Source organism: Lipophrys pholis, assembly GCF_963383615.2.
Source record: "Lipophrys pholis genome assembly, chromosome: 10".
Taxonomy (NCBI): Eukaryota; Metazoa; Chordata; class Actinopteri; order Blenniiformes; family Blenniidae; genus Lipophrys; species Lipophrys pholis.
Window position 1 is genome coordinate 10,629,613 of NC_137640.1, and position 27,388 is coordinate 10,657,000.

Below are 27,388 nucleotides of genomic sequence, written 5' to 3' on the forward strand. Positions count from 1 at the left end.
GTAAATGAATGATTGAATGGATGTACATATTTGTTGGTAGTCAACGTCTTGACTAAAGCCACAGAGGGCTGCTGTCTTTAAAAAACAGCAGATAGGAAGAGAAATAAAAATAGATTTTTTTTTTTTCCCATATACATTTTTTTAGATTTTAAAATCCTCTAAAAGCACTTTCTGTTAAAATTAATTCATTTTGTTTATTCATTAATCATTCCTATCGATAGCCTATGTCACTGAGGTTAATAGCAACACTTCCATATTCTTTTTTTCTTTTCTTTTTTAAATTCTATTTCAGGCCCCACCTCCTCCCCTTGCACATTTTGACCAGCTGTTATAAATCAAGAACATGTGCAAATCAACAACTACTTTGAACTGTTGTATGAAAACCTGAATGCTTTGTGATCAATGCTACATATTTTTTTTTTTTTTGTTTATAAAATATAATAATATGTTCAAAAGTGGAAAAAGAAAAAAAGTTTAACCACCCCGTAACAGGTAAAAACTGGACTCTGGTTGTTGAGTTTTGATCAATAAGAATGCCCATTGGAATAATCTATAGTCCGGCACTTCTGCCTTTTTTGTGTGATTAGGAAACACTGAAGCCTCTGGTGCTTCCGTCTTGTAAATAAGTCCAGTGTGGATCTCTTCATTTCTGCCCAGAGTGCACTTGAAGAAAGAAAACAAAATAAAACAATCTTAGAAAAAGAATCAAAATACCACCACCACCCACTGAATTCTGCTATGCTCAAGTTCAGGTATGTTCTCTGCAATCATACCCTGAAAAAAAAAAAAGTCTTGTACACTGTTAAGTCCGGTTGTTGCCTGTCCAAATCCAAGCATCACAAGGAAGTCCAGTTGCTATTGTTGCCATTTATCACAAGGTCAGCTGTGAAGGGCATACATGGATTATAGTCTGCAGGGAGCCTTTTTCACGAGGCAAAGAGTAAAAAGGGATCTGTGATTTTCCTTTTTTTTGCAGTCATGTATGATGTCCTGCCTATCCACTCCCTCTCAATAGCTGTATAAGTAAATCCCAAGCAACGTGTGCACATCTTTGAAATCTGTGCATCCGAGCCGACAGCTCAGGCCATGACGAACTCGGACTTCAAGTCGGCCTTGACATCGGGCTTCCACACGGAATCGTCAAAGTCCAGGTCCAGGGAGCCCTCGCTGGACATGCTGCTGTTGCTGTTGCTGCGACCGGCCTTGCGGTTCGGCAGCCATTGATAAGGAGCGCGTTGGTCCCGCCGGGCCTTCCTGCGCAGACGCTTCTGCTGCATCAACAGCTGCAGACGTTCCACCTTACAGCGAGTTGCACGGTTCTCGGTCTGGCGAATGCGGTCACCTGCAGAATGAAGGAGAGAATGGTGAAACGATGAGCGAGTGTTCTGGTTTATTTACCGTGAGCAAACTTTAACGGGGATCGAAATTAAACTTGTTGACATGTGTGTGAGACTGTCGCACGGAGTAAAATAAAGCCCTTCAACCTTGACAGCGCCAGGACACGCTCGGATCATTCTCTTACGTCAAACACAAACACTCACGCACTGTGTGCACATCGGGGCATTGAAATATAGTTATGAACCTCCCCCAGTGAGCCTTATTAGCTCTCTCGGTGCCAGTTAACTCCCTTATCACTGAGTGGGGAGACCTTCCTAAACCAAAGTCTCCTTGAGCAGAAGTCAAAAAGATCCAAACAGTAGAAGGACACTTTTTGATAGCCGTCTATGATATTGGTAAACATAATTACGAGTGGCATGCCTTGGCAAGTAGATGTGCTCCTAAGTGCATTTCAAGCTGTTGATGTGCCTACAGGAGAGCGCGGTCTCGGGGGAGAAGCCGTGCATCACACTGTGAATGCTTTCCTACAGGGGCCGAGTCCAGCTTAATTTCATTTATTCGTATATTCAAGAGGCTTGGAAGGAAGGGAACGCAAGCACAATCTATTAGCTAGCTCCATTAGTATCTGTCTGGGAATTAAATAATTAAATAATGGGCTAGAATGTCAATAAACCGAAGCAGAGCGGCCATCTCTGGCTCTGCTGCACACAAGAATACACACGAATACACAAAGACTCTCAAATCCGCATTGGAGTACATCATGTATGCACACAAACACATGTACACAATACACAAGCACGCGCACTCACACACTCTCACACACACACACACACACACACACACACACACACACACACACACACACACACACACACACACACACACACACACACACACACACACACCAAGAGCAGCAATAGCCGCAGTAGCTTTTAACGTGGATCGATGGCAAATTAAAAAGACCTATTGATTAAACCTTAGCTCTAGTGCAGCCATCCATCCCGGGCCCCGGACAACGCTATTGGCTTTCAATAGAAAATGCAAGCGAATGGAAATTGTAAGCGGAGAGAGAGAGAGAGAGAGAGAGAGAGAGAGAGAGAGAGAGAGAGAGAGAGAGAGAGAGAGAGAGAGAGAGAGGCGGGCAAAGATTGGGGTTTTTTTCTTCTATTTTTTTCTTCATTGCAGTCATAGCTTCCTTCTCTCGGCTCATTGACCTAACCCCCTCCCTGACTACCCCCACCTACTCTTCCCCTTTCACCCTGCTCACACACACTGAAGCCCCCCTCCCCGTTTCTACTCCAGCTCTTGCCCCCACAACTCCCTAGAGACAGCGAGATGGGGCAGTGTGAAGGAGGGCAGGGAGGAGGAGGAGGAAACACGATGGTGTGGGTTAAGGAATTCCTCCCCCAGGGGCGAAAAAGAGAGGCAAAAAGGGATGCAGGAAGAGGGAGGGTAAAAGATCAGCCGTAGGTGTCAGTTTTCCAGATCGATTGTGCTTTCCCCTGCATCCCCCACTTCGTACCCCCATCGGAATGAATTCCGGACCCTGTGTGGGCTTCATTTACCCCTTTCCTTCATTTGCTTATCGAATCGACCAGTACAGCTTCTTCTCCACCACTATAAATATTCACGGCTGTCTGCATACTAAAGGAAATTCCTGTAGAGTAACCTCAATGCTGCTTTTTTCTTTTCTTTTTTTATGTTAACAGAAATAATGGGATTATTCATTTTCATTTAGTGAGCAGAATAGAGAGCATCTCACACATTGCATTCAGGCGCAGAAAGACTAGGTTATTTTTTTTCCCCCACTTCCTGCCAGTGTGCTCTGTCCTGAAACAAATGTATATGCGCGTCCAGATGCTGTCTGCTATGCATGTGAGTGTCATCTTTGGAGGACGGGTGCTGAACACCAGAAGGGGGGCAGTTCTCCTACATTAGAGCCATTGTTCCCTTGCCTCAGCTCCATGTGACATCCATATACACGCTGCCACAGGGCTTTGTTCTCCCCCTGGTCCTCCCTCTTTCCCTTCTTCCCCAGCTGAGACAATCCAAAAAGCAAAACCATCCATCGGCGGTGGTGAAATATGGCCAGGCACAACGAAACAACAAAAAGCAAACACATGCCTGTCTAAATTTGGCCTTTGAAGTGTTTCAGTTTGAATTATTTGTGTCACAGGAGCTTTTTCTTTGTCATAATGCTGTATGCCAAAGGGAAACACATTCACAGTGCAAGAATAAGCACAAACACACACGCACAGAGTTAAAGGAAGTTTTTCAGTGCAGCAGGAGGTCTCAGCCTTTGGCTTGGCAAGAGCTCTGGGAATGTGCTTGGAGGTACACCAAACTTGTTTGAGTGTGTGAGTGTGAGTGTGTGTGCGTGCGTGCATGTGGCCATTCATCAGCGTCACTACCGGAGCCCTGGGCGGCGAGGCCGGACACAGCTGGCCACAGGGATCTCCAGACTATGTTTATGACAGAAGGGCTATTATTAGGGCTGGTTAAGAAGGACAGACTACACACACGCACACGCACATGCACACGCATGCACGGACACACACACACACACACACACACACACACACACACACACACACACACACACACACACACACACACACACACACACACACACACACACACACACACACACACACACACACACACACACAGGCTGCAAGGAACATAGTTTGACGTGAGCACAATAACCTTGAAGGACCCAGAGAGAGAGGCTACTAAAAGACATAGTCAAAGAATGAATGGCGAGAGAGGGAGGGAGGGAGAGTGAGAGAGAGAGAGAGAGAGAGAGAGAGAGAGAGAGAGAGAGAGAGAGAGAGAGAGAGAGAGAGAGAGAGAGAGAGAGAGATAGATAGATGCTGTACATAAAACAGATGAGGAAGCAACAACACAACTTTTCTTAGAAAAGCATAGTGGAAGATCTCAAAACCAAGACAGGTCAAGGGCACACAAAGGAAGGGAATGCTGGTCTTCTGTTCATCCCATATTCTTTTACCCCTCCCCTGCCTGCCACTCACCAATAAAACTTAATCAGCTCATTATTCCCTCACAAAACTCTCCTCTTCCAAACAATTTGATACAGGCCCTATCAATACAGTGGGCACTGCAGAGAAGAAAAACAGTGAAAGAAGGGGTAAGAGAGAGAGAGAGAGAGAGAGAGAATGGGTGATCTATGAATAATCGATGCGTCAGTCAGTTTTCCTTGCCTTTGAGCCCAGCCCAGCAACACAGCAAGGTCTGAGATACGGAGCACACAGGAGGGAGGTGGGTGTGTTTTAGTGTGTGTGGTTGTGGTGGTGGTGGTGGTGGTGGTGGTGGTGGGGGGGGGGGGGGGGGGGGGGGGGGGGGGATGCATAGGATAGACATAGAAAAAAAGAGGAGGAGGGCTGCAGTATGCAGGCCGCAGAGGGAGATTAAAGGAGGTTCTCCTTTTATTGATTGTATAAAGATTGGCCTTCATTTGCAGTTGTCTTAGTGCTGTTGTTTGTTTGTTTGTCTTGATAAGTCTTGTGATCTTGCAAAAGGACATTCTGTTTGCTCAGCATCCAGGGAACCAGGGGAAAGAGGGAGGGGTGGACGAAGACAGAGAGAGAAAGAAAGAGTAGAGCGAGGGAGGGAAAATCAAAATGAAAGAAAATCGCATTGTAGGTAATGAGTGATAGGTAAACTGTGGTAAGAAAAAAAAGAGAATAAGAAAAATGAAGAAAGTACATTAGATCACTATTACAGTCTACCCTCAAAAGTCCTATTAAAATCTTAGCATAACATTGCTACACACGTTACAGGTTGTAATCAAACACTCCCCATCTCTGTGACCCAAAACAATAAAGAATTCAACTCAGTATTTTTGCCTTACACTCCGGTTAAAAACTACAAATGTCTCCTGTCATAAAAAGGCTATCTAGTTTGTAGGTAATAGAATAGAACCAGAAACAAACTCAAGCAACCAATCAAATCTCAGCTAATTTGAACATTTTGACAACCAGTGAAAGGGCACTGACAGCCCTGCAGGGACACAAGCTCTTCAATGACTTTTAGACTTCATTTGCATTCCCTCTTTCCCTCTTGCTCTCCTTGTCGACAATGAAAGGGCACCTGATGTGCTTGGCTGGCTTTGCTAGATAGCTCTGTGCTGCTGCGGCGTCACTGGGGCATTTGTTGAGCTACTGGTGCACGTGTGTCCTGGCAAACGTCCGTTTGTGTGACGGGAGAGGAGCAAAGCCGGCCAGCGGATAATGTGCCATGCCTCAGTCACGCGGGTCAGGGTTTAAATACAGGACTCAAAGAGGTTAAAGGCAAAAGGATCTCCCTTGCTCAGTCTCTCTCTCTCTCCCTCTCTCTCCCCTCCTCTTCCTCTTCCCCCATCTCGTCTGCTCCCAAGCTGCACAAAGAAACCCTGACCTGACAAATCGAAAGGGGGACTAGAGGTGTTGGGAGTGATGCAGGCAGGACACCGAACTAAACTGAACTAAGGCAGCTGCAGTGGGAGTGGGACTAAAAGGCAGCCCGATAATCCTACAGCCCTCCCCTCCTCTGCCCCCACAATGGCTCAGCCAAGGTCCCCTGTATACAGCCTCTGTCCCCTGGCCCCCGCACAATGGGTTTTGGCTGGGCGGGGGGGGGCTAAAGGGCCGGAGGGGGTGCCGAGGAGTTCCACCCAACTAAGTAAAGGAATTTAACTAACAATCAGCCAACCAGACCCCCGTTAAGTCTTCCTGTTAAAATTCAACTGGAGTCCCAGGCCGAAAAATTTAAAAAACAAAACTATGTGACACTATACGGGAAAACTAGGAAACCAAACCGGTTATCTTAATCATTCATCGAGCAGTTGCTATTGGGACATGCGCCTATGTTTCCAGCTCTTTATTTATGCCCGTCTTCTTCACCTTGCGCATGAACTTGCAGTGGAAAGGTTAAAGGCTCTTGGGAGGCTGCAAAGCTGTGTGACATTTTTCCTGAAGCAGCCACGACCTGAGTTTGACTGCACACACTTACTTAGGCAGATGGGAAGCACGCATTTACTTTCTTATTTTATTTGTTTTTTAGCTGAAAGAAGGAAGGTTTGTGTGAAACAGAATTAAGCCGCAGCGTTAAGTCCAGTAAGTCTCCCATCAGGTGTCGGGTGATAAGATCGCCCGAGAGCTCTTAGTCATTGGCTTCTTTAGGACACCATGTGGAGCGCGATACAAATCGGCACATCGCCTCTGTCCATACAAACACAAGAACATTCATTGTCTCGCTGAGCTTAACAGTGCCGAGTTGAGACAGTTACCCATTCACATTACTTTGTGGTGTATAATATGCAGGAAGTTGCATAGTGGCAGCCAAATCAGAAAAAAGGAACTAGACAAGCCACCCCATCCCTTTGCCATTGATTAATAAGTAGACAGTTGGTAGACAGACGGACAGGATCTAAATACCCCGATGATGAATAGGGGCTTACTGTTGTGGTTATAACAAACCCCATCTTCTGTGACACCCCCCCCCCCCTCCCTGCCCTCAACTTCACAAAGCAAATTCTTTTCAGAGCAGCATTTTGGAATAAATCTATTTAAAGGCCAAATGAACACAGACATTGTATTGATGCACAACACAGACATGGAAAGAAATGGGGGGGGGGGGTGATCAGGAGGAAAACGGAGAGATGGATTTTACAGACATTGCTGTTTTTGGACAGCAAATCGGAGGATGGCGTGGGATGTCGATTACAGGCGAAGAGAGATGACGAGAGTGGGAGAAGAGGAAAAGGGCAGGGTGAGCAAGTCGGTGGGGGCAGCAAAAAGAAATGTCTTCCTTGAGATAGTAACATAAGCCATTTGTTCGAAACATGCAGTGAACACTTGTTAAAGACTTTTGGGTAATGTAGTAAAATAGTGGACATTCCCAATGAGCGCGTTTGCAACAGAAAGTCATACAGTGAGGACAAAGCTTCACTCTTAGAATATCAACATAAAGTATTGATTATTTAAATAAAAGAAAACGGTAAACATTAAATGTTGTATTTCCCATAAAACTGGGTATATTTCTCAAAAAGTTTAGTAGCACTTCATGAAAGACCAGCTGGACTTCCTCTCTGGAAGATAAGGGGGAGGCGCAGGACATTGATGTTTTTTTCACCACATTCAGTCTAACCTTACATCCCTGACTGAATGTTATCTGCTCTGGACATCTGTCTGACACTCAACATCCCGTGTTGCTGCAAGGGAAAGACAACTTTGAAAGCACCGAAAGTCCAACTCAGTCTCTAAAATGATATAATCTGAAGCTCAGCACCTGCCCTAACCTGGCCCTTGAGCAAGGATATATCAAGGTTTGTCCAGCCGCAGACCATATGTGCCCCAGCTGCAGCCTTTCTTTAGGCGATAGGTTATTTCCAAAGCACAATCTACTCTAAACATACCTTTTCAGCCCAGGCTTGAAGGGGTAAACCTATCTCCTCCAAAACAATGCCAACTCCACTGCCTGACAACTGAAGCCTGACTGAACAAGTCTAGAGAAGCTAGTATTGCATTTCTAAGGAACCCCCCCCCCCCCCTCCCACACACACACACACTCCCAACCCACTTCCTCTTCTCATCCGTTTCAAAACCCAAGAGACATATAGGCACATCTTTTTCCGTTCTTTTGACTTTGCTCTTCTTGCCTTGTCAGTATTTTAAAGATGAAAATAAGTACTTGAATAAAACACAGAATCATCCCAAGAAAGCTAAGCTAACCATGATGCACTAATGGCATCAGAAAGATACAGATGACAATGAATCCCTCATTAGGTACCAAAGTAAGAGCAGAGTTCAGAGCTCCACACTAGTCATTTTGCACACAGGCACACACACACTTCCAAAGCTGCGGCAACTGCAGGAACATCTGCTTCACAAGAGGTTTAAGGGATGAACAATGACTTAATGTGTGTGGGGGTGTTTCTGTTTGTGTTCATGACATGCTTGCATGAGCAGAGGGGGTGTGGAGCAAAGTCACTCACCAGGGGGTTTGCACATGCGGATCTGGCTCTGGCACTGCACCAGTGGATGAAGAGTCGGTGGAGGTCTGCTGGGGCTTCCTGTGGGCACCGAGGTAGCTTTGGCAGAGAGGCCTGTGACAGCAGCAACCGGGGGCGAGGGAGGTGGTGAGGGGGAAGGGGAGGTGGGCGAACCACATTGGGTCTGATAACGGAGCTGGGTGAGGGAGGGCGGCATGCCCTGGTAGTGGCGTGTAGCACTCAAGAGGTCATTGAGGATCTGTAGGATGGTACCAATGTCTCGTCGCGGACGCCCATTGCTATCCTGGCAGTTAGGGTGCAAAGTGCCTGGGAAAGATAAGAAGTATTTCAGTATGTGTGTATTTTTTTTTGACATATGAACGAATTACAGAACCAAAAGCGTTTTTGGCTATTCTACTGGGATACAAACGCCCATAACAGTCCCAGAGAGCCTGTTTGCAAGCTGATTCAGTTGAATCTTTCTGTTTATGTTTATTGCTTCAAGCATTAAACGGGCATCTTGGTGTCCTCTCACCTGAAAAGGTCCCTGAGAAAACTCCGGGAGCATGGTTGACAAAGCTCTCAATGATGGCACCAGGTTTACGGGAGCGTGCTGAGGGACTGCTGCCACTGTTGGGGCTGTTGCTGCTGCTGGTGCTGCAGTTTGCCTACAAAAAAACATTATTGTAAAAAGTGAGCAAAAACTAACACACAGATAGTCTTCACAAGGGAACGTTCTCGCTGCTTACTTGTGCTATACAGGGAGGCTGTGTAACGACTATTTGCACTATGTAAGACACTTATGTCGTTGTAGGTTATGAGAAACCAAAGAAACCAGAAACTTGAGCTGTGCTATCTGGTTACTTCAAACTGTGATCCAAGCAAACTTGCCACCTTCCAGCATCACCTTAGCTTAACTTGGATTTCTCAACTGACATCTGAAAGTGAACCTGAAACCCTCATACAAGTCTCCACATTTGTGTGTGCGTGGGCTTGTTTGTATGCGTATGATGTTTGTGAAAGCCTGATGAGGAATAGCCATTTCTGTTTTTCCACTATCGAACAGTTTTTTTCTTGCTCTATGCCTCCTATCCCAGATAGTACATCGACAGCTTATATTCACATCTCAAAGAAGCTCGAAAAAGGTAGAGATAGCATAAATGGCCCATTTAATCTGGAAGCACAAATAAGTGTGTGTTTGCAGATGTCCTTAAACTTTACAAAAGATAATAACTTCTCATGAAGATTATTGATAAAATACAAGCTTCTTGATCCCTCCAGACTTCTTGTCCCTACAATATTGACTGAAACCTAACTAAACCACGTGAACACCCTCATGTTGCAAGATTATTCATTAATCTGATTGAGGATTATTCTGTTTTAAAGATGGCACTAAACTCTAAGATCCATAACAATATTCTCCACTATTTATTCAAGAATGTAAAGACTGATTAACACCAATTTGGACAGTATCGAAATGTGTCTTCTTATAAAGCTCAGTTTCATTACAAACATATCACATAATTGTAATTAGTTTTTATGAACCATGAATAAAGATATGGAAACTTGAAGTGTAAAGTTGAGAGGCTTACCTCAGGACAGAGGACTGGAGCTACGGGGCTGAGCGGGCTCACGTCATGGCTGGGCTGGCCTGAGGAAGGCTGATGGTAGTGATGGTGGTGATGCGCCGGAGAGCGAAAAATACCCCCTGGGACGTGCGACGGACGTGGGGAGTGAGGAGGAGGAGGAGGAGGAGGAGTAGGAGGGCTACAGTGAGCGGTGGAGGAAGAGGAAGGTGACTGGACGTACATGGGGGGGAGTGGTTGGTGGTGTGTGGAGGGCAAAGGGAAGGAAGATGAAGGTGGGGAAGAGGGGGAGGATGGGACTGTATGAGGCTGTGACAAGTGGGGGCTTGGGTGAGTGTGCGAATGGTGGGGGTGATGGTGGGAGTGTGGGTGAGGATGGGAGGTGCGGGGCTGCCCTGTGGGCTGGCCTATGGCTGCCTCTGCATTGCCCCGAGTGATGAGGTGCCGATGTTGGAGTTGGGGTCCCCCGGACTGCTGTGCTGCCAGCTGCAGCTGGACGAACATCATGTGATCACCCACGCGAAGCGCTAAGGTAAGCGGGGATCGGCCAGACAGGAAGTCACTGACCTGCAGGGTGAGAAAGGAAAAGAGCTTGTGAGTACTTGAAAGTGCCTTTACATCATTGTTAAGCACAACATTGCCATTTAAAAAAAAATTTTTTATATGAATTTTGATTACATGCAACAGCATCAGCAACAAACCTAAGTGCGGAACACCAAAACGAGAAAAGCCGATATGAATACCAACTTCCTTTTATGTAAGTCCATGGATTGGATGGCAGTTATAACACACAAGACATTGCTTTGAGCACCCCCTCTTACGGAGACATGCATATACCACATTATCCTGTCATGCAATCGACTGCTATTCTGAAACAGTGGCCTATTTACTTCATCTAGGGAGCTACAAATAAGGAGACCTATTGGTAAAAGCGCACACAAATAGAACCCACTCTTGCTTGCATCCCACTTGCCCCTCTGTCCGTTCTTAGTCAGCAGTGTCATTCAGCCTCCAGACAAAGGCCACCCTTCTGTCTGGACTGTGGCCTGAAAAATCAGTCCCACATTCAGGAAATACACCCCGCCTGCCTCTCAAACACAGAATAGTCAATTGTCTATGGATCTGTGGCGGATCTGGAAGGGCTGCCCATTTTTGGAGCTTTGGCAACGACTAACAGGAGCCAAGTGTGGAGGCCTTCACTGACCCACCCGTGGCCCGGATGGAGGCACACACACACACACACACACACACACACACACACACACACACACACACACACACACACACACACACACTTCATAGCAGGCGTCATCATGATCTTGGCTGCAAGATTCACACTAAATAACAAAAGTTCTCTTGTGCTCCTGCATGCCAGTGGCTCTGTTGCTGTGCTTTGCTACTCACTGCTGAAGCCTGTGCATGTGTGTGTGTGTGTGTGTGTGTGTGTGTGTGTGTGTGTGTGTGTGTGTGTGTGTGTGTGTGTGTGTGTGTGTGTGTGTGTGTGTGTGTGTGTGTGTGTGTGTGTGTGTGTGTGTGTGTGTGTGTGTGTGTGTGTGTGTGTGTGTGTTTTAAGTGCGAGTCACTCTGGGGTCAGAAAGCTTCTTTGGGTCTTGGGGATTCAGCAGTAATGACATCTCAGGTTTCTCCAAATAGAAGCAAACAGAAACAGCAAGCACTGGCAAATACAAAGTGACGCATCTGTCCAAAAAGGTTTCAACAACCTCTACTGCCTGCACGCTTTTAGTCCCCAGAGAGAAAGGGAGGGAGGGGCATGCAAGAAGACGCAGGACAAGAGTGCAAGCCTGCACACAACAAGGATGGGAAGTAGAGACAATAAAGAATAATGACAAAGCTGAGAAAGTAAGTAATAAAGACATACATACAAAGGCAGCAAAAGAGAGCAGAGGCCTCACTCCCTGCAGACCGTGAAGCATTTGGAGTGTGCTCCTAAGATGTTGGCCTGTAGTTAACCCTGTGAATCACCAAGCTCTGCCCTCCGTCACTTCTCTCCCTTTTCTTCTGCTTATTTATTTCTCTATCGACCACTGCCTCTCTGTTGCCAGGGTGACCTTTGCACATTGATATTGACATGGTGTGGAAAAAAAGGATGGAGGGAGAGAAGAGGCAGGTGAAAGGACAAAAGGGGGTTGGGATGATCTGAGGGCTGGAGTTCAAAATGTAAATAATCAACTGCTCAAGCAGCAGAAATCAGCATAAAAGGAGGACGCACGGTAAACAGAAGAATGTGCATCCTCAGAATGGAAACTCAGCCACTAACAGCCTGTTGATACAGCCCACACCCACAATGATTACCCCGCCGTGGTAAAGCAATAAACCCAGCAGGCCCAAGGCGGGGTGTGAAGTGATGAGGACAACAGGGCAAGGCACTGTGAGAAAGCTGAAAGAAATTTCAGATACACAACTGTACTAAATAAAGAAGATGGGGTGTATTTCTGTTTTTTTTTTGGGGGGGGGGTGCAGATACAGAAAGAGAGAAAAGAGAAGAGGAGTGGGGCAGAGATGTGGCAGGTTCTATGATTGACAGCTGCCGTCAAGTAAATGAACCGACAGCTTGCCACACACGCCACTGAGAAGTCATCTACTTGTCTGTGGTGCTGCTCAGATCCTTTAAGAACATACATCCAAGATGAGTCAATGACCAGCTGATAGAGATTAAATTTCAGACCTGGCAATAAAATCTGTCACCAGTAACAACTTGGGATTGAGTTTGCTTCTTAAATTAGGTTTTTTTTTTTGTCCCCATATGTTGCTCCTTAAAACATTTTTGGATATCCGACACTAAGCTATAGGTGAAGATTTTTAGTACTTTACCACAAGCATCCTGCATGATGCTTATTAACGAGGCCTTTGATTTATCATTGTGTTTATGTGCCTTTGTGTGTCTTTCTGTGCAAGCACAGGCAAGAGAAAGTGAGAGAAAAAGGCAGACAGTGAGTGACAGCAGGAGAAACAGAGAGGTGGCTTGATTACCCTTATAATGACTAGTGTGGATTATTCAAAACCACCAAGATGAAATTCATGTACTCCCACTGAGCTTCCAACACCACACGGCTGCCTTCAAATTACCCTGCAAAAGAAGCAAGCTCTCCAACTCACACCTTTTTTTTTTCTTTCCCGCTTTCTGCTTCCCAAAGTTAAGTTTCTTTCTTTCCAGGTCTTGGAATCTCAGATATTGACTCATAAAGTCAGTTTATTTGCCCCACTAAGTCTCACACAGATGATAGCTGAAAACATGTGTAACCATGCATGTGACTCATAAGAGGTCTACCGCACACACACACACACACACACACACACACACACACACACACACACACACACACACACACACACACACACACACACACACACACACACACACACACACACACACACACACACACACACACACACACACACACACACACACACACACACACACACACACACAGCCTACTATTAAGACAAGAAAGTAAAAGGCCACAAACCCACATAAACACAGGCATCCCATTTGCAGGGAAAATGACAGGGACAATGTTCGCTACCATAACCTGACTGGTCTCCCTGAAAGAGTTGAGGTTTTCTCCTGTTTCCCCCACAAGATACACAAAGACAGCCAAAGTTGATGTTCAGGTGTGGAGTTTTGTTCCTTCAGCCTGATAGCGATATCCTTTTCTACTGACACGCCGCTTTCCGGACAATTTCCAACACAGTGCAGAAGGAAAGGCGAACAGCTTGGGCTGTGGAGTGGAACACCTGAAATAGGGCCTGTTTCCTAAGGGAAGGGAGGAGGTGGAGGATGATACAGTGCGGCCCGCCTGCCTGCCAGAGACTAGATTGGCAGAGTGATCGTGTAACAACAAGCCTCTTCCAGACGGACAGAGACTCTGAGAGAAACAAGGGGAGGGAATGAGTTAGGGTGTGTGTGTGTGTGTGTGTGTGTGGGGGGGGGGGGGGTTCCTCTGGTGCTGGGGAGCTGGCTAGCAAATGATTCCCAGAGGTCTCGGCTAGCAGCTCAGCTCCAGTCCAAACATGCCTGTCTGCTCTTTAGGAGCACAGCCAAGACAGGCAATGTGGCTGGCTACCACTGACGTAAGGACAAACACCAGATAGCGCTTTCTGCAACATCACAGGTAAACAAAGGAGAGTCTCAGGGCTTGAATTTAAGTCGGCAACCTTTTCTTTTTCCGTCGTTCCTTCTCATGGCACACTCAACAAATTTGGATTCTTTCTGAAAGCAACAGCTGTGGCTTGTTATGAGAGTCACAAGATAGGGCAGACAGTGAGAATCCAGCCCTTCATTGTTTTCTTTCTAACGCAGTAGCCGTCGTATGCAACTAAAATAATTTGTGCCTCAAGAACAAGGTGTGTGTTTCCTGAAAACACTTGTATTAAGCCATACTCCTTGTGTAGTTTGTAGTGAGTCCGACACAGTTTATTCAGCCATACACAGAAAGAGAAAAAGCTGCTCCCCTTGATATTCGTCACCAACCACCTCTTAAATAAGTGACCCCAGAGTAAGCCCTGTTAACTATTTTTGTAGCTGTTTTATTTAGGGGGGATATTTTATTTAGCAGGGGCTGCTGGTTGCTTTGCATAAATGAGGCGAAAATGATAAGGGGGAGCTGTGGGAGGAGGGTAGGGGACAAGATGGCAAGACGGGAGTAAAAAAGAAGTGTATGTGGGGGGTGGCACAAGGATGGGAATAAGGATGGTCGGTGGGGGATGGGAATGCGGGCAATGGGGGTAGGGTATCAGAGTGGTGGTGGTGGTGGTGGTGGATGATGAAATATTCAGTGAGAGTGTGCCTCTGGCTACCTTCCCTCTTTTTTTCCCCGACATCTCTAGCTGACAGTTTTATTTATTGGGGTCCCTGTGGTTCAAGGAACTCATTTGCAGTCGTTCTTCCTTTGCACACTAAGCGAACTAAGGGAGGGAGATAAGGAGTGAAGGAGTGAAGGAGGAAGAGAGAAGCTGAGAGATGCGGGAAAAGAAGGGGGGGTGAGAGGGAGAGGGAGAGGGAGAGGGAGGGGAAGATAGAGCGCACTGGCAGCACTGAGCTGACATTCATGAACAACTGAGCAGCTTTGTGCTGGAGAAAAGAGGATAGACGATTGGAAGGCGGGACAGGAGGGTGGAGAGAGGGAAGCCTAGAGAGGACGAAGTCATCTCTCCTGGCCATTTTTGAGCTCTACGCAGCTGCTCACCTGTCGGACCACGAGGTGAAAGGTGCGTTTCAAAAAGCTGATTATTAACCCGCCAATCGACCTTAATGTTTTGATCGCACCAGGACACTATTGATAGTCTCTCTGCAGACACAAACCAGCTAAAGATGCAATAACAGGCTCTCAAAAGAGAGCAGAAAAAAAATCAATGACTTGTATCATGCCCCAAATCCTAAAGTCCGCCAGAGGCTCTTCAAAGGCCCCATTAGAAAGATAGCCGTCTGTAATGCTGCCTGATAAGAAAGAGAAAAGAGAGGACCAGCTGTCCACCACAGAATTTGATTGGGACAAGTGAAAAGAGAGATCACAGAGGGAAAGTTCAGAATGATCAGGTTCCTGAAGAAAACACTTGTTATACTCCCAGCTGTGCCAATGATTAGATGGTAACGCTGAACCCATTCACATGCACATACAAACCCTCCAGTCCTGATCCAATTCAAGTTAAGCGAGCAATAGGAAATAAATCAGACTTCTCTGTTGTGCTTGGCTGCAATTCACACTCTAATGACTCTAGTAAATATAATTTGTTCAAATTTTGTTGAGCTATTTCAGAGTCAAGGATCCCACGTTGGGTTGTAACAACTTCACAGCAAATTTCGACATTTTGTGATTCAAATTTGGAATAGGTCTAAAAATAAGATAATTTGGAGCATCAAAGGATGACTGCACCCAATAGCCTCTCGTCAGTTTGAGATGAAGTAGGTGGGAATGAATAAATGAAGAGGCTGGAGAGATTTCAGGATTCTGTGACCAATAAAATAGAGGTTATAGTGAAACAGTGGGTAAAAGCAAAAGCTGTCTTCCTTCATGAAATGACTGTCTTTGGGACCAGGCCCCTAAAACCTCAGTCTCTCTTTAAGGACGAGCTAATACCTAATTGACTTCATTAGTCATGGTGGCGGTGGCTATCAGACATGATATTCCTGGCCTCCCTCTGCTCACATAGTAGCCCCACTAGTCACGATGCCTGCTACTTGAATCACAAAAGCGCCGTGTCGCCAGGGAAAGAGAAAACAATGACGGTCACGACTCAGCTATGGAGAAATAAGACTCCCCTTGCCGCCCGGCTCGGAAGCACAAAGGCACAGACATTAAAAATGAATGTTGGCACATGCACACACCCACATGAGCACATACAACCAGATGCATATGCACAACAGGACAATGAAAGCACCCCCCCACCCGCAACAAAATCCATCTCTCTGTTGCCCACACAACACACCTTGATTCCTTCCACCCATCCCAATGTCCCCCTCCCACTGTGCATTTAAGCATCACAAAAGGGATTACACAGGTGCAAAAAAATACTGCCTGATCAGCTTATTAATGCAATTTTCAAGGCCAGGATTTAGATGAGCGTGGACTGAATAGGCCTTTAGATCAGCATTGTCTTTTATTCCATACACAATTTGATTTACACATTCAGCAACAAATTAATTTCTGTAGCTTTCATTTAGGTAACAAAAAGCAAATTACCATTCTGAAGAGCATAGACTGTATCTTTTAAGCCGCATGCATTTAAAAAGCCTCCATTTCAATGGCACTATGAAGGACAGAGGGAGCTGCTTGTGCTATAAAAAAAAGGGGGAGAATCCTCTCATATTGACCAGCTGACTGACTCAGTCATTTTTCAATTCCTGACACTCCCAAATACTCAATACAATTACTATCCAATGATTTCCAGTGGTGTCAATCCTGCTGATTACCTAGCATCTAGATAAGGTTTTGTACATGATGCAGGACTGAAAAGAGGAGCATATTGACCATCCACATTGAGCTGTTTCACACACATCCTCTCTTCTCTTCCTGTGCACACTAACCCATCTCACTGTCTGATATTCTCCATTGGTTTCCCTCTTTAATTCAAATTCAATCCTATGTGTTAGATTTATGAACATGTGTAGTATTTTTTCCCTGGTATTCCCAACAAACAGGACCCCGGTACTCAAGACACAATTGGACAGGCTACAGAACGGCTTGTGCGCAGCAATCCTGTTTCTTTTCTCCTGCACAGTCAGGCACCCTGTGGCAAGCATGAGGAAGGCAGCGTGAAAGAAAAGCAGCCGGGGTGACCCGGAGGTGAGTCCCCACAGACTGCCGGATCCTGCTTGTTTGCATCTGTCTGCTTGCGGAGGCAGTGACAAAACTGTGCAGCATCCAAGTCTGGTTCTTGTAGAGTGAGAGGAAAGAAGACAGTGCATGAGGACACGAGGCGCTTGTCTGCTTGAGCGAGAAAAGTAGAACAACAGTGTATTCCGCTGGGACGAGGGATGCCAAATCAGCCTCCTCCCCATGCATTCAAGGTGAAGGATATTCCCAATCTATGGCCTTGCTGAGCTGGTGTGAGGCTCCAGTGCAGCAGAAACATGAATGCACACAGCTGGATCTATGTCATGTCTACAGATGTGTATATGGGATGAAAAGGCAGGGGATTGCAGGAAAGAGCCAAACTTTAGTGACCATCAATCACTGTTACATGTTTGAGGAGTTTGACAGCGAGGCAGGTTTGCTGCTCATGCTTTAAGACAGGAACAAAGAGGTGGCTGTATGGGGGAAGGGCAATGGGGGAGGGATGGTAAGGGTAAGGCTTTAATTCTAGCATCCATGAGTATCAATAAGCAAACAGTCTTTGTGTGAAAGAGAGGGGCTTTTAATCCTTCTACTTCTGTCAAAAATCTAAATATTTGAAATAGAAGTTGAGGTCACTACTGTCATTGAACCCACTGATGTCAAATAAAGATGCATTAATATTACTACAACTCTCAAACATCTTCTCATTCTCTCATCGGGACCAGAAATCCTCTTAAATATATCCCTTTTATTTCTGGTGCGTATGTGTGTGTGCAGGCCCATGTACGACTGCAAATATAAGCTGAACACACAACCTCTATTTAGTAGACAGAAGACTGTGGCCCAAGCGAGTGTATTTTGACGGGCTGTCAGGAAAAGCTGTGGCTTAACACAGCTTAGATGTCATGCAAAGAGGCTAGTGAGTTGCCAGATGAGGAATTAAGGCAGTCAGGATTGTCCTTGTTTAAGAAGCCCAGCATCACGGTCAAAACGAGGCAACCAGCCGGACTTGCAAACCACAGCACATTTAAATTGTAATGACCTGTGAGAGCTGCTACGCAAAAACAAGAAAGAAAGGGAGAAGGAGAGATGAGTGGGCGGTGGGGTGGGGGGGGGGACGTGTTCCATTTTCATAATTGTAATGACTCGATGTTCATAAAACATTTTTGCATTAACTTATGCCACAAAAATCAGCCCAAGAAGCTATCATGTTCTGCAGTAGATAGATTTTTGCAGCAGACATCTCCAGAATCACAAGAAAAAAACAAAACACACACACAACCTAGAAGTGAGAATTCACAACATTTGAAGACCATGGGTTTATACCCACTTCTACCAAAGCTCAGGACCACCCAAGATCTCTTCCATGCTATTTTTGGGTGTGTGGGGGCATATCAGTTATAACGTCAGACACTTTTAAGAGCTAAGTGCATTGATTGATTTTTGATAGCCCCAGAGTTAGGGGGATAGAGAAGGAAATGAGAAAAAGCTTTTGTGTTCCTATTTTCTAATCTTACTCAGATCCGTAATCTCTCCGCAATCTATATCATTCCATTTCACTTCATGAATTATAAAGGGGAATCAATTTCACCGGGTATAAACACACAGAAAGAGCTTTATGAATTAATTTCCTGATTTTATAATTCTTAATATGGATTTATCATTTCTTTTTTAAAGCAAAACATCAAAATCAACATCAGAATATTCATTAAGAAAAAAGTGTTGTATGTGGCAATGCGTCATAATCAAATCTTTAGTGAAAATGCAAGCATCTGACTCAATCTAAGAGTAATAAGGTTATGTGGCCAGAGCCAGAGAGACACAGGGAGGCAGAGTGAGAAATCCACTCTTCTGGGTCGGCGGTTGAATTATCATCTGCCTCTGGTGAAAATGACAGTCACTCTTGGCTGCCCAGCAAAAGGCGTACCACATGATGGGCAAGGCTCGCTTCCAGCCCACTGACACTGTGACACACACACACACACACACACATACAGTAACAGACACGTCCACTTGCACACACCTACAGACATACAGGCTGTCAGTGCTAAGAGGTGCATGCTGAGTTCACACACACACACGCACGCACGCACGCACGCACGCACGCACGCACGCACGCACGCACGCACGCACGCACGCACGCACGCACGCACGCACGCACACGCACACACGCAGACACACACCAGGATTTCCACCAAAAATGATCAGCAGGACAAGCGGCCATACCAAAACCACACACACCCGGCTATCTCAGAACAGCCCACATCCTCTTGTTACAAACAGTCAACTTGATGCATGCCATCCTTCAGCGGACAAAATTATGAGGACATCTTGCTAACACCCTCCTTACAAAAGTTCTGTTGCACCATCTCGTACTGTTTGGATATCAGTCAGCAGCACACTGCTGATGCACTTATGTCCATCTCTGCATTGGCCAATGTTGCACAAAAGGAAATGGATGTGAGTCAGTCAGTCAGCTGCAAAGTGTCTCATACGTCACAGTGTTGCCTGAGTGTGTTCAGAATTATCAGCGTGAGCACCTTTTTTTTTTTTGTTGCTTCACTCTCACTTTTGATCATTTGGTGAGTCATGCCACACACACTGACTCAAATACGTACGTACTTATGAAGGACTACAGAACCGATTCCCTGTAAGCACGGGGTGTGGGTCCCCGCTTGTGCTGTGTGTGCGCGCTTCCAGGAACCCTATGCTAATGCCGAGTGAGACGGCTGTCATCTGATGATCCAGCACTTTGTTTATGAGTGAGCAAGACAACACTCAATCTCCATGCAGCGCCAGCGCAACGCTCTAGAAACCTGTCTGAGCATGTGTGTGTGTGTGTGTCGATGTGTGAGTGTGAATGTGAATCGCAAGAGCAGAGAGATATTTTAGAAAAAGGTGAGAACAGAAAAGTGGAAATGAGTTCTTATCCTTTTCTCAGCAGCTCATAAATTGTGCTCTGCTCACTGTGGCTTCCTCTAGTGACGTTTGCACACACCCGCATGCACACACACTCGCACAGCATCACAGATGTTACTAGGATACAGGAGTGTGTTGCTGCTTATTATAACAGCTCACACTGGATGTCTAGCTTGGCTTGTTTAAGAGGCTGAGATTAGATAAGTAAAGAGGCTTGTGCGCAGCCTGCTCTTCTCCTCTCGATCTCTGTCATAGCGAGCGTTATTCCGCACTTAAATAAAAGGGACAGCCTTCTTTATCCTCCATGCAAATAAATGCAAAAGGGTTGATATGCATTCAGACTGTTTTAGACAAAAGAAATTCTTACCTGAGTTTCTGTTAGGCTTTCCAAAGCTTGCATTACTGACTGTTCTGGTCTTGATGCTTGCGACTGCACAAAAGGAAAAGGCAAAATACAAAAGATAGCGATTGTAAATAAAAGTGGTAGATTTGACATATTAAGCAAAATATTTCTTGTACATGTTATTTACAGTTAGACTCTAAACAAAAATAGAACCACAGCACATTGAACCTTACCATTAATCCTGCTTCGACTGTTGGTACAAGTGTTAACTTGCTCCCATCAGAGATCCCTAGATCCTGAAGTTTGCCTGAACTTAGTCGCCTGCAGGGTAAGAGAGAAGGAGATAATTAGACTGTGCTGACAATATCTTCTCTCTTCAGAAACACAAACACCCTTCACTTGCGGGGGGGGGGGGGGGGGGGGGGGGGGGGGGGCAGACTTCAGAACTAGTTTGGAAAAGAGCCGTGGGTGAAAAGCTCCATGAAAGAGAAATATTGATTGGGCTGTCATATTTCAATTTCGAGTATAGTGGAGCTTGACAACTGCTCACAGTGGATATTTGGCACCGCTGCCACTTGCCTGAGTGGAGGTAAGTATTTTCATTTGGCAACATCCGTCGAAAAAATGAGGAGCAGAAACTCCATGCCGAAACTAAAACCACTATCTCTTTATTACAATAAAAGATCATGATGACAAGTAGTGGTTATCATTGTTGCGAACACACTGTTCTTTAGGTGAACAGCGTGTTTTGAGAGGCGTTAAAGTTTAAGAGCACAGCATTAGTGCCTGTCCCACCCAGTATCTGTTTGTGCATTCTAAACATCCGAGTGCAGCTCTTCGCCTCCTTTAGGTTACCGAAGGATGTTTAGGACAGCCGGCTCTCCATGCATGACCCAGATCTCACCCCACGCAGCTGAACAAAGCCCCCCAGCCTTAACTTGTTATAAGTCTACAGTATGAGGCACTGGATGGGATTAAAAGGTGGGGGGTTCAGGTTTAAACAGTGACTAAAAGAGGCGGAGGGGCAGAGGGTTGAACAACAATGCAGGTTGTTTGCATACAACCCACTTCTTTGTGTAACACCACCTGCATTATTATTTGCATTCAAAGTCTTGATCCCATTCATTTGCTTATCGGTTTAGGTGCCAAGTGGTTTTAATTGTTAAAAAAAAAAACGTGGACCATCTCACTGCTCATGCAGCTCTGCCTGCATTAAAGACGTGCCATCCCAGGTACCCAAGTAACTAAGGAGACACGTTTCACCCTCACGCCAACAACCCACCGAAATCATTAAAGAGTTATTCTGCTTCGAAAAGTGAGTTTGCTATTATCATGTAACCAGCCCCTACTTACATTCTCATCCGACCACAGGCCACATCCACCTTCAATCATACAGTGAGCCATGAAAGATGAGCACCGAATGCGCAGCAGCACAATAAACAAACTATAGGCAACCAACTCTGGCTTTGCTCATCAATATGTAGCGTGTTTTATTCACACAGCATTGAAAATTCAGGGAGGCTTCAATATTTGTAGTGAAGGGCGGATTAATCAATGCAAGCCTGCAGATCGCCCCGTCAATACTCTTCCAGTGACCGGTGCGTCCCTTATGCGTAATTCCAATACCACGCGCCTTGATGGGCAGTAGTTTCCTTGAATGTATTGACGTCGAAAGCAAGCATGGTTGTTTGAGTATCTTCCGAGATCGCAATCCAGCATGAATCCGAGATATGGATTTAAAATACCACCTCGGAGTAGGATTGGAGGATAACCTAAAGTACACGTTTGCACATTTTAAAAGCGCACAATGATCTAAAAAAGAAATAAAAAACGACGGCTATCTTTTCCCATTGCAGCTCCTGCACAGAGTTACAAGCAGCGCCGCCTGGGTAAATAAATATTTAAAGTTAGCATTTGCCTTGGTGGACATATTTTCATTTTCCAAGTACACTTACGTTTCTTTGTGGAGCAAAGCAAGTCTCTCTTTTGGTACTTTGAGTCTTTGCGACAGCCTCCTCTTCAGTCCCTCCACGGTCTCCTCCAGGGGCAGGGAGAGCTCGAAGCGTGTGCCGGTGGTGGAGTGGATGAACAGATTCATGGAGGGTTCAGTCGGGACGGCCTCGCAGGACGAAGCCCCGCGACTGGTGCAGCTCCGGGCGCTGGGATGCTGGTCCATCCGATAACCTGTGGTCAAAGAAGCGGGGAGACACGGCGAGCAAGAGCCGAGAATGAAGCGGTTGGATGCGGGATTGTTGAGAAAAAAAAAAAAAAAAAAAGAAGCAGATCCGCCGCTTCGACTAATGTCCCTGGTTCTGCTCGCGAGTCACAGGCAGCATCCGAGGAGCTTTCTCTCCCTTCAGCTCCCGGTGCCTCCTTTCTCTCGCTCTCCCAAGAGTCAACACAAAACCCGGTCCGTCTTCCCTCCGGTCGATATCGTGAGAATATCCCCGAAGGAAAAACAAATAAATGAATCAACTACAAGAAGACTGGCTTCTCCTTCGTTTGATCTTGTTTTTCTTTGTTGTGTTTTCCAGCATGAGAGAAGTCTCCCGAATTGCTACATTGATGGGCAAACGCCAGGCAGCAACGTAAGTATGTTGTCAGCAAAAACTGCCATGGCTCATTTTGCGCAGGCGCTCACCTTCTCAAAATAAAAAACAAAACAACTAAGAGGTTTGATGAATTAAAAAATAAAAAATAAAAACATATAATGCAATCCTCGTGAGCTTTCTGTGAGCTTTAGAAGCGTGGAGACGAGGAACCTGGAGCTGCAAAGCCTCATGCGGCCAGTGGTGAGCGGCTCTCGGCTGCGCTCTCGTACCGAAGGCAGCTCCAGTGAAATATCGACAATGAACATTGTCACAAAGTATCGCACTTCCACCATCGATAGAATCCGCCCACGGCCCCCCGAGCCTGGCCCGACCAATCACTGGAGCGCTCTTTCGGGACGCAGCTCGCCTCAGCCAATAGGAAAACGAGATCGACACCCACGTGGAGGGCAGGCAAGTTTAGGCCATTCATAATATATTACAGCATAGGGCAAATCGTGTGCCCATATCGCACTTTGCTTAGAGCAGCGGCTGCTAAAACTAAAGCCCCTGTGTTTTAAAGACACGATCAATGAATTCTTAAAAAGACTACCTTTCAATACCACAATACCACTTTGAATACCAATGCACGGCTGGGAAAAAAACCAAACAAAAACATCTTAACAGCCCAGACATTTAGTTTATTGGATCCAAGACTGGCATCTTCCCACACACAGAGACAGTTGCAATTGGTGCCAGGTCACATCTCTAAAACTGCTGCCTGCTACAGGATACTATTCAATAGGCTTTAAATAACTTAAAAAATAATCTACACCAAGAGCTTCAAAGCTGTAAAGAAATGGATAAAAGTTACTTCGACTAAAAGCATATCCAGACATACACATCTAATATTGAATTGCCTGTCTAATAGCGAAGGCACGCATTTAAAAACAATGCAACAGCAAAACCTCGTAATACAGGCTCCATCGCTTTACTGTGTTTCCTTGGTACGGCAAGACAAAACATACAAAACCACAATGAGAATGTGGTCACTTAAATACAGTCCGTATAAATACATGGTTTCACTTCCTTATTAATCTAACTTATCGGATGGGATATAATGGCGTCAATAGTGCTGACGCAGTCCTTTTTCTCCTGACTTCAGCAAGACGCACAGACTATTAAAGTGAATATGCAAATCACACTTTGAATAGGACAGGGAGAAGGTTTCCAGGTAACTCGCAGTGCTTACTCTCCATACAGCTGCCATAAAGCCAGTGTAATATGATTTTTTAAATTATATACACATGCAATAATCAGGTTTGCTCTTTATCAGCTTGAACGGTCAATCACGTTTTTCTTTTTTTTTTCAAAGAGGCAATCGACCAAACTAAATTAAGCAGAACAGCCTACAAAGAGAGGTAGTGACTGAACATTTAAACCACCACAAAGCCCTACACATGAGTCAACATCCCAGGCATGAAGCAGCTCCTCGGTCGCCACCTACTGGCGCATGCGTAACCTTTCAATGTACCGCTGCTCGAATCTTTTTCACTTCACAAGTCTGCATTTGTGTGTACAAACGCGAATGGACCCGTTTCTACTTCAGTTTCCGTCATGAAGAGTTGGCCACATTAATGCCGCTTGACTGTCACTGGTACAGTTTGCTTAATGAGTTCACCATGCTTCTGAACAGACATCATCCACAACGATCTACTGTCATGCACTAATTAGAATTTACTGTAACAGTGACTTTGTGCTGCTGTCAATAAAGACCGTATCGAGCTGATCCCGTCCCCGGTAGTTACATGCAAAGCGTGTCTCATACAAGAAGCTCCCATGCTTGCATCGATCTATGATTGACAGAAGTCTTCGATGTCCTGCCGATCATCACAATGAAGTCAAACTTTGCGAACATGTCCTGAACATCACACACGACGTTTTTATTTCGCTCGAGACTCGGTGAAAGCGGACTTACCGATTATTGTGGCGAAAACTGTTAAGCTTCGCGTAAAAGTCCGTTGTCTTCCAGTCTGTTCCCCCAGCTTTGGTAAGTGAAGTAAAACCAGAAAATGGGTCAAATAAAAGAAGGGTGAAATATCCACCACACTATTAGGGGAAAAAAAATAAAAAAATCCACAACAATTTCAAAGTAAATTGTCTGGCAGGTCGGTATCTATCCACTGCACCAGAGTCCGGGACCGGCGAGGAGCTGCCTTGAGTCTCAAGACGCCTGTTTGACTTGTGAGCGCAGCGGGTGTCTTTCCTGGTGATAAGAGCGTACTCGGAAAGGTGAGACTCCCCGTAGGAGACGCTTCTCGGATATGGGTGGAGAGTAGACTTCTTGTTATGTCAGCACGAGTTTTAAGGTGGCCTCGCATTCTCTGTGACCGCCTCCCGGTCCACCGTGTCCTCCCGTGCTGGAGGAGAAGTGCGCCCACGCGAAGGCGCCACAGATAAAAACACGTTCGACTGTGTCAACGGCGCGCTGGCGCGCCCCGAGCGCAAGGCGCGTCTCTTTTCGGTCTCGCAGATACCCGCTGAGACACAAGGCACCGGCCTTCAGCGGCATGCCACCTTAAGAAACAGTCAATGAAATTAATGTTTTGGCGATATCAGGGGTGTTGCCTGTATTTGACGACAGAGCAGAAAAAAAAAAAAACAGTCACCGGGCAACCGAGCAGGTAAACATACTCCCTGGATACACGTACACCGGCAAACAAAAACTTTGTTTGCCACGACTCACCTGTGTTTCAGCAGAAAATGGACCTCTGACAACAAAATGTGATTGTTTGTGATCACTAATTGAAATCACGACATATTCTCCACAGTAAAGTAACATAACTTCAACTTTTATTGACGTGAAAAGAAAAAACGATCAATGCTTAGAAGAGTAAAGAAAGTATTTATTATTGGACTTGCATTAGTCAACAACAACTATATAATAATAATAATAATAATAATAATAATAATAATAATAATAATAATAATAATAATAATAATAATAATAATAATAATTATGAATTTTAAACATAAAAATATTAAATGCCTGTTTTCATAATGCCGAATTTTTTGGACAATAATTAAAATGATCCACAGTTTAGTCTCTAAGTGGATCATATTTCACATTTCATGAACACATTCATTACATTACGGACCTTTAACATGTTGTGGATAGAAGTGATTATGAAAAAGTAATAAACAAAGCCTATGATCAAGTTTATCTATGCTTTTGACACTCCTTAATGAAGACTAGAGAGGAAAAAAAAAAAAAACACCATGCAAGTCATTTAGAGTTTGAGGCTGAGCAGGAACAATGTGGAGTGCTGGCCAAAAGATGCCAGTACTGAAAGACAAGTAGGAAAATGCTTACTAATGTTTCTCACAACTGTTATAAATAAGCCACAGTATTTCTGGGATTAAAACAAACGTGTTATATCATCTTTGGCGCTCAGCTTCAGATTGTTTTTGTGGATATAAATACCTCCAAAAGGAGTTGTTCACACAAGATACACTCTGATAGATTGAAGGTTTGACTGAGTGCTTAAACATATCAACAACATTATTACATCTGATCACAATCCATACATGCGGGCTCTGTTTGAGGTGAACATTTGTTTTTGTTTTGTTCTTAGGTACTTTAACAGAACAAATAGAACAGGACAAAGACAGAGAAGAAGAATTGTTTATTTGTTTATTTTTCTAAGTAGCCACCAACAAGTCCTGGGTTTAAATTGAAGTCCTTTGAAAAGACCAGGCATCGGTTTCAAGCAAACTTTAAAAAAAGTTTGATCTCAATGGAGGAGAGGCAGAATCTATATGCATGTTTTGTAGATCATACAAGAAATGGGAGGTTGTTGTTGCCAAATGCTCAGCCAGCACACTAGTTGCAGAGTGGGCACCACTGTTCTGTTACTGACTTATTCACACTAATACATGTGTATCATTTTTCTCTGTGGCTCAATAACCTTGAACATTTTATTGACCTTTCATTCTGTTCATTTGAACCAGAGAAAAATTCTGAAATCTGTACCTTATATTCTCTTCATTGTATACAATAGGTGTGAGCAGGTGTGTTTTTTTCTCAGCAGTTACTGCATTCATGTAAGCCACAAATGTGATAATAATCACAATAAGGTGCACTTCAAGGACAAGTGAGATGTTGTGCAATGTGTCATAGAGAAGAATGACCTGACTCTCCCTTCAGAATATGTTAACATGCACCAGCCTAGAACTGTCCTTTCGTTCCGCCTCAGGACCAGCACAGACTGTCTGTCTGATTACAGAGACACACTCTTCTCCTCTGTGCAGGGGACTCAGTGCCCCACCAGCATGTTATCACACTGTCTGAGAAGTGAATCACCCTCATCTGTTTGTGTGCGTGTGTA

The 27,388-nt window shown here is 45.1% G+C and overlaps 1 protein-coding gene across 1 annotated transcript; it reads right to left on the reverse strand.

The window, feature by feature from the left end:
- Nucleotides 1–379: 379 nt before the first annotated feature.
- midn (midnolin) lies at nucleotides 380–25,251 on the reverse strand. The gene is made up of 9 exons (XM_080474280.1): nucleotides 25,190–25,251; nucleotides 24,979–25,045; nucleotides 22,428–22,656; nucleotides 20,706–20,793; nucleotides 20,497–20,559; nucleotides 9,922–10,482; nucleotides 8,865–8,997; nucleotides 8,333–8,656; nucleotides 380–1,342 (listed from the first exon to the last, which is right to left on the reverse strand). Exons 3-9 carry the CDS (start codon nucleotides 22,646–22,648, stop codon nucleotides 1,080–1,082), a joined length of 1,653 nt encoding a protein of 550 aa, XP_080330406.1. The 5' UTR covers nucleotides 22,649–22,656; nucleotides 24,979–25,045; nucleotides 25,190–25,251; the 3' UTR covers nucleotides 380–1,079.
- Nucleotides 25,252–27,388: the final 2,137 nt, after the last annotated feature.

Coding starts and splice junctions, on each gene's coding strand:
- midn (XM_080474280.1), bottom strand. CDS start 22,648: ATGGACCAGCATCCCAGCGCCCGGAGCTGCACCAGTCGCGGGGCTTCG. Junction 20,560..20,705: donor CAGTCGAAGCAGGATTAATG/GTAAGGTTCAAT, acceptor CCTTTTGTGCAG/TCGCAAGCATCAAGACCAGA. Junction 8,657..8,864: donor TTTCTCAGGGACCTTTTCAG/GTGAGAGGACAC, acceptor TATCTTTCCCAG/GCACTTTGCACCCTAACTGC.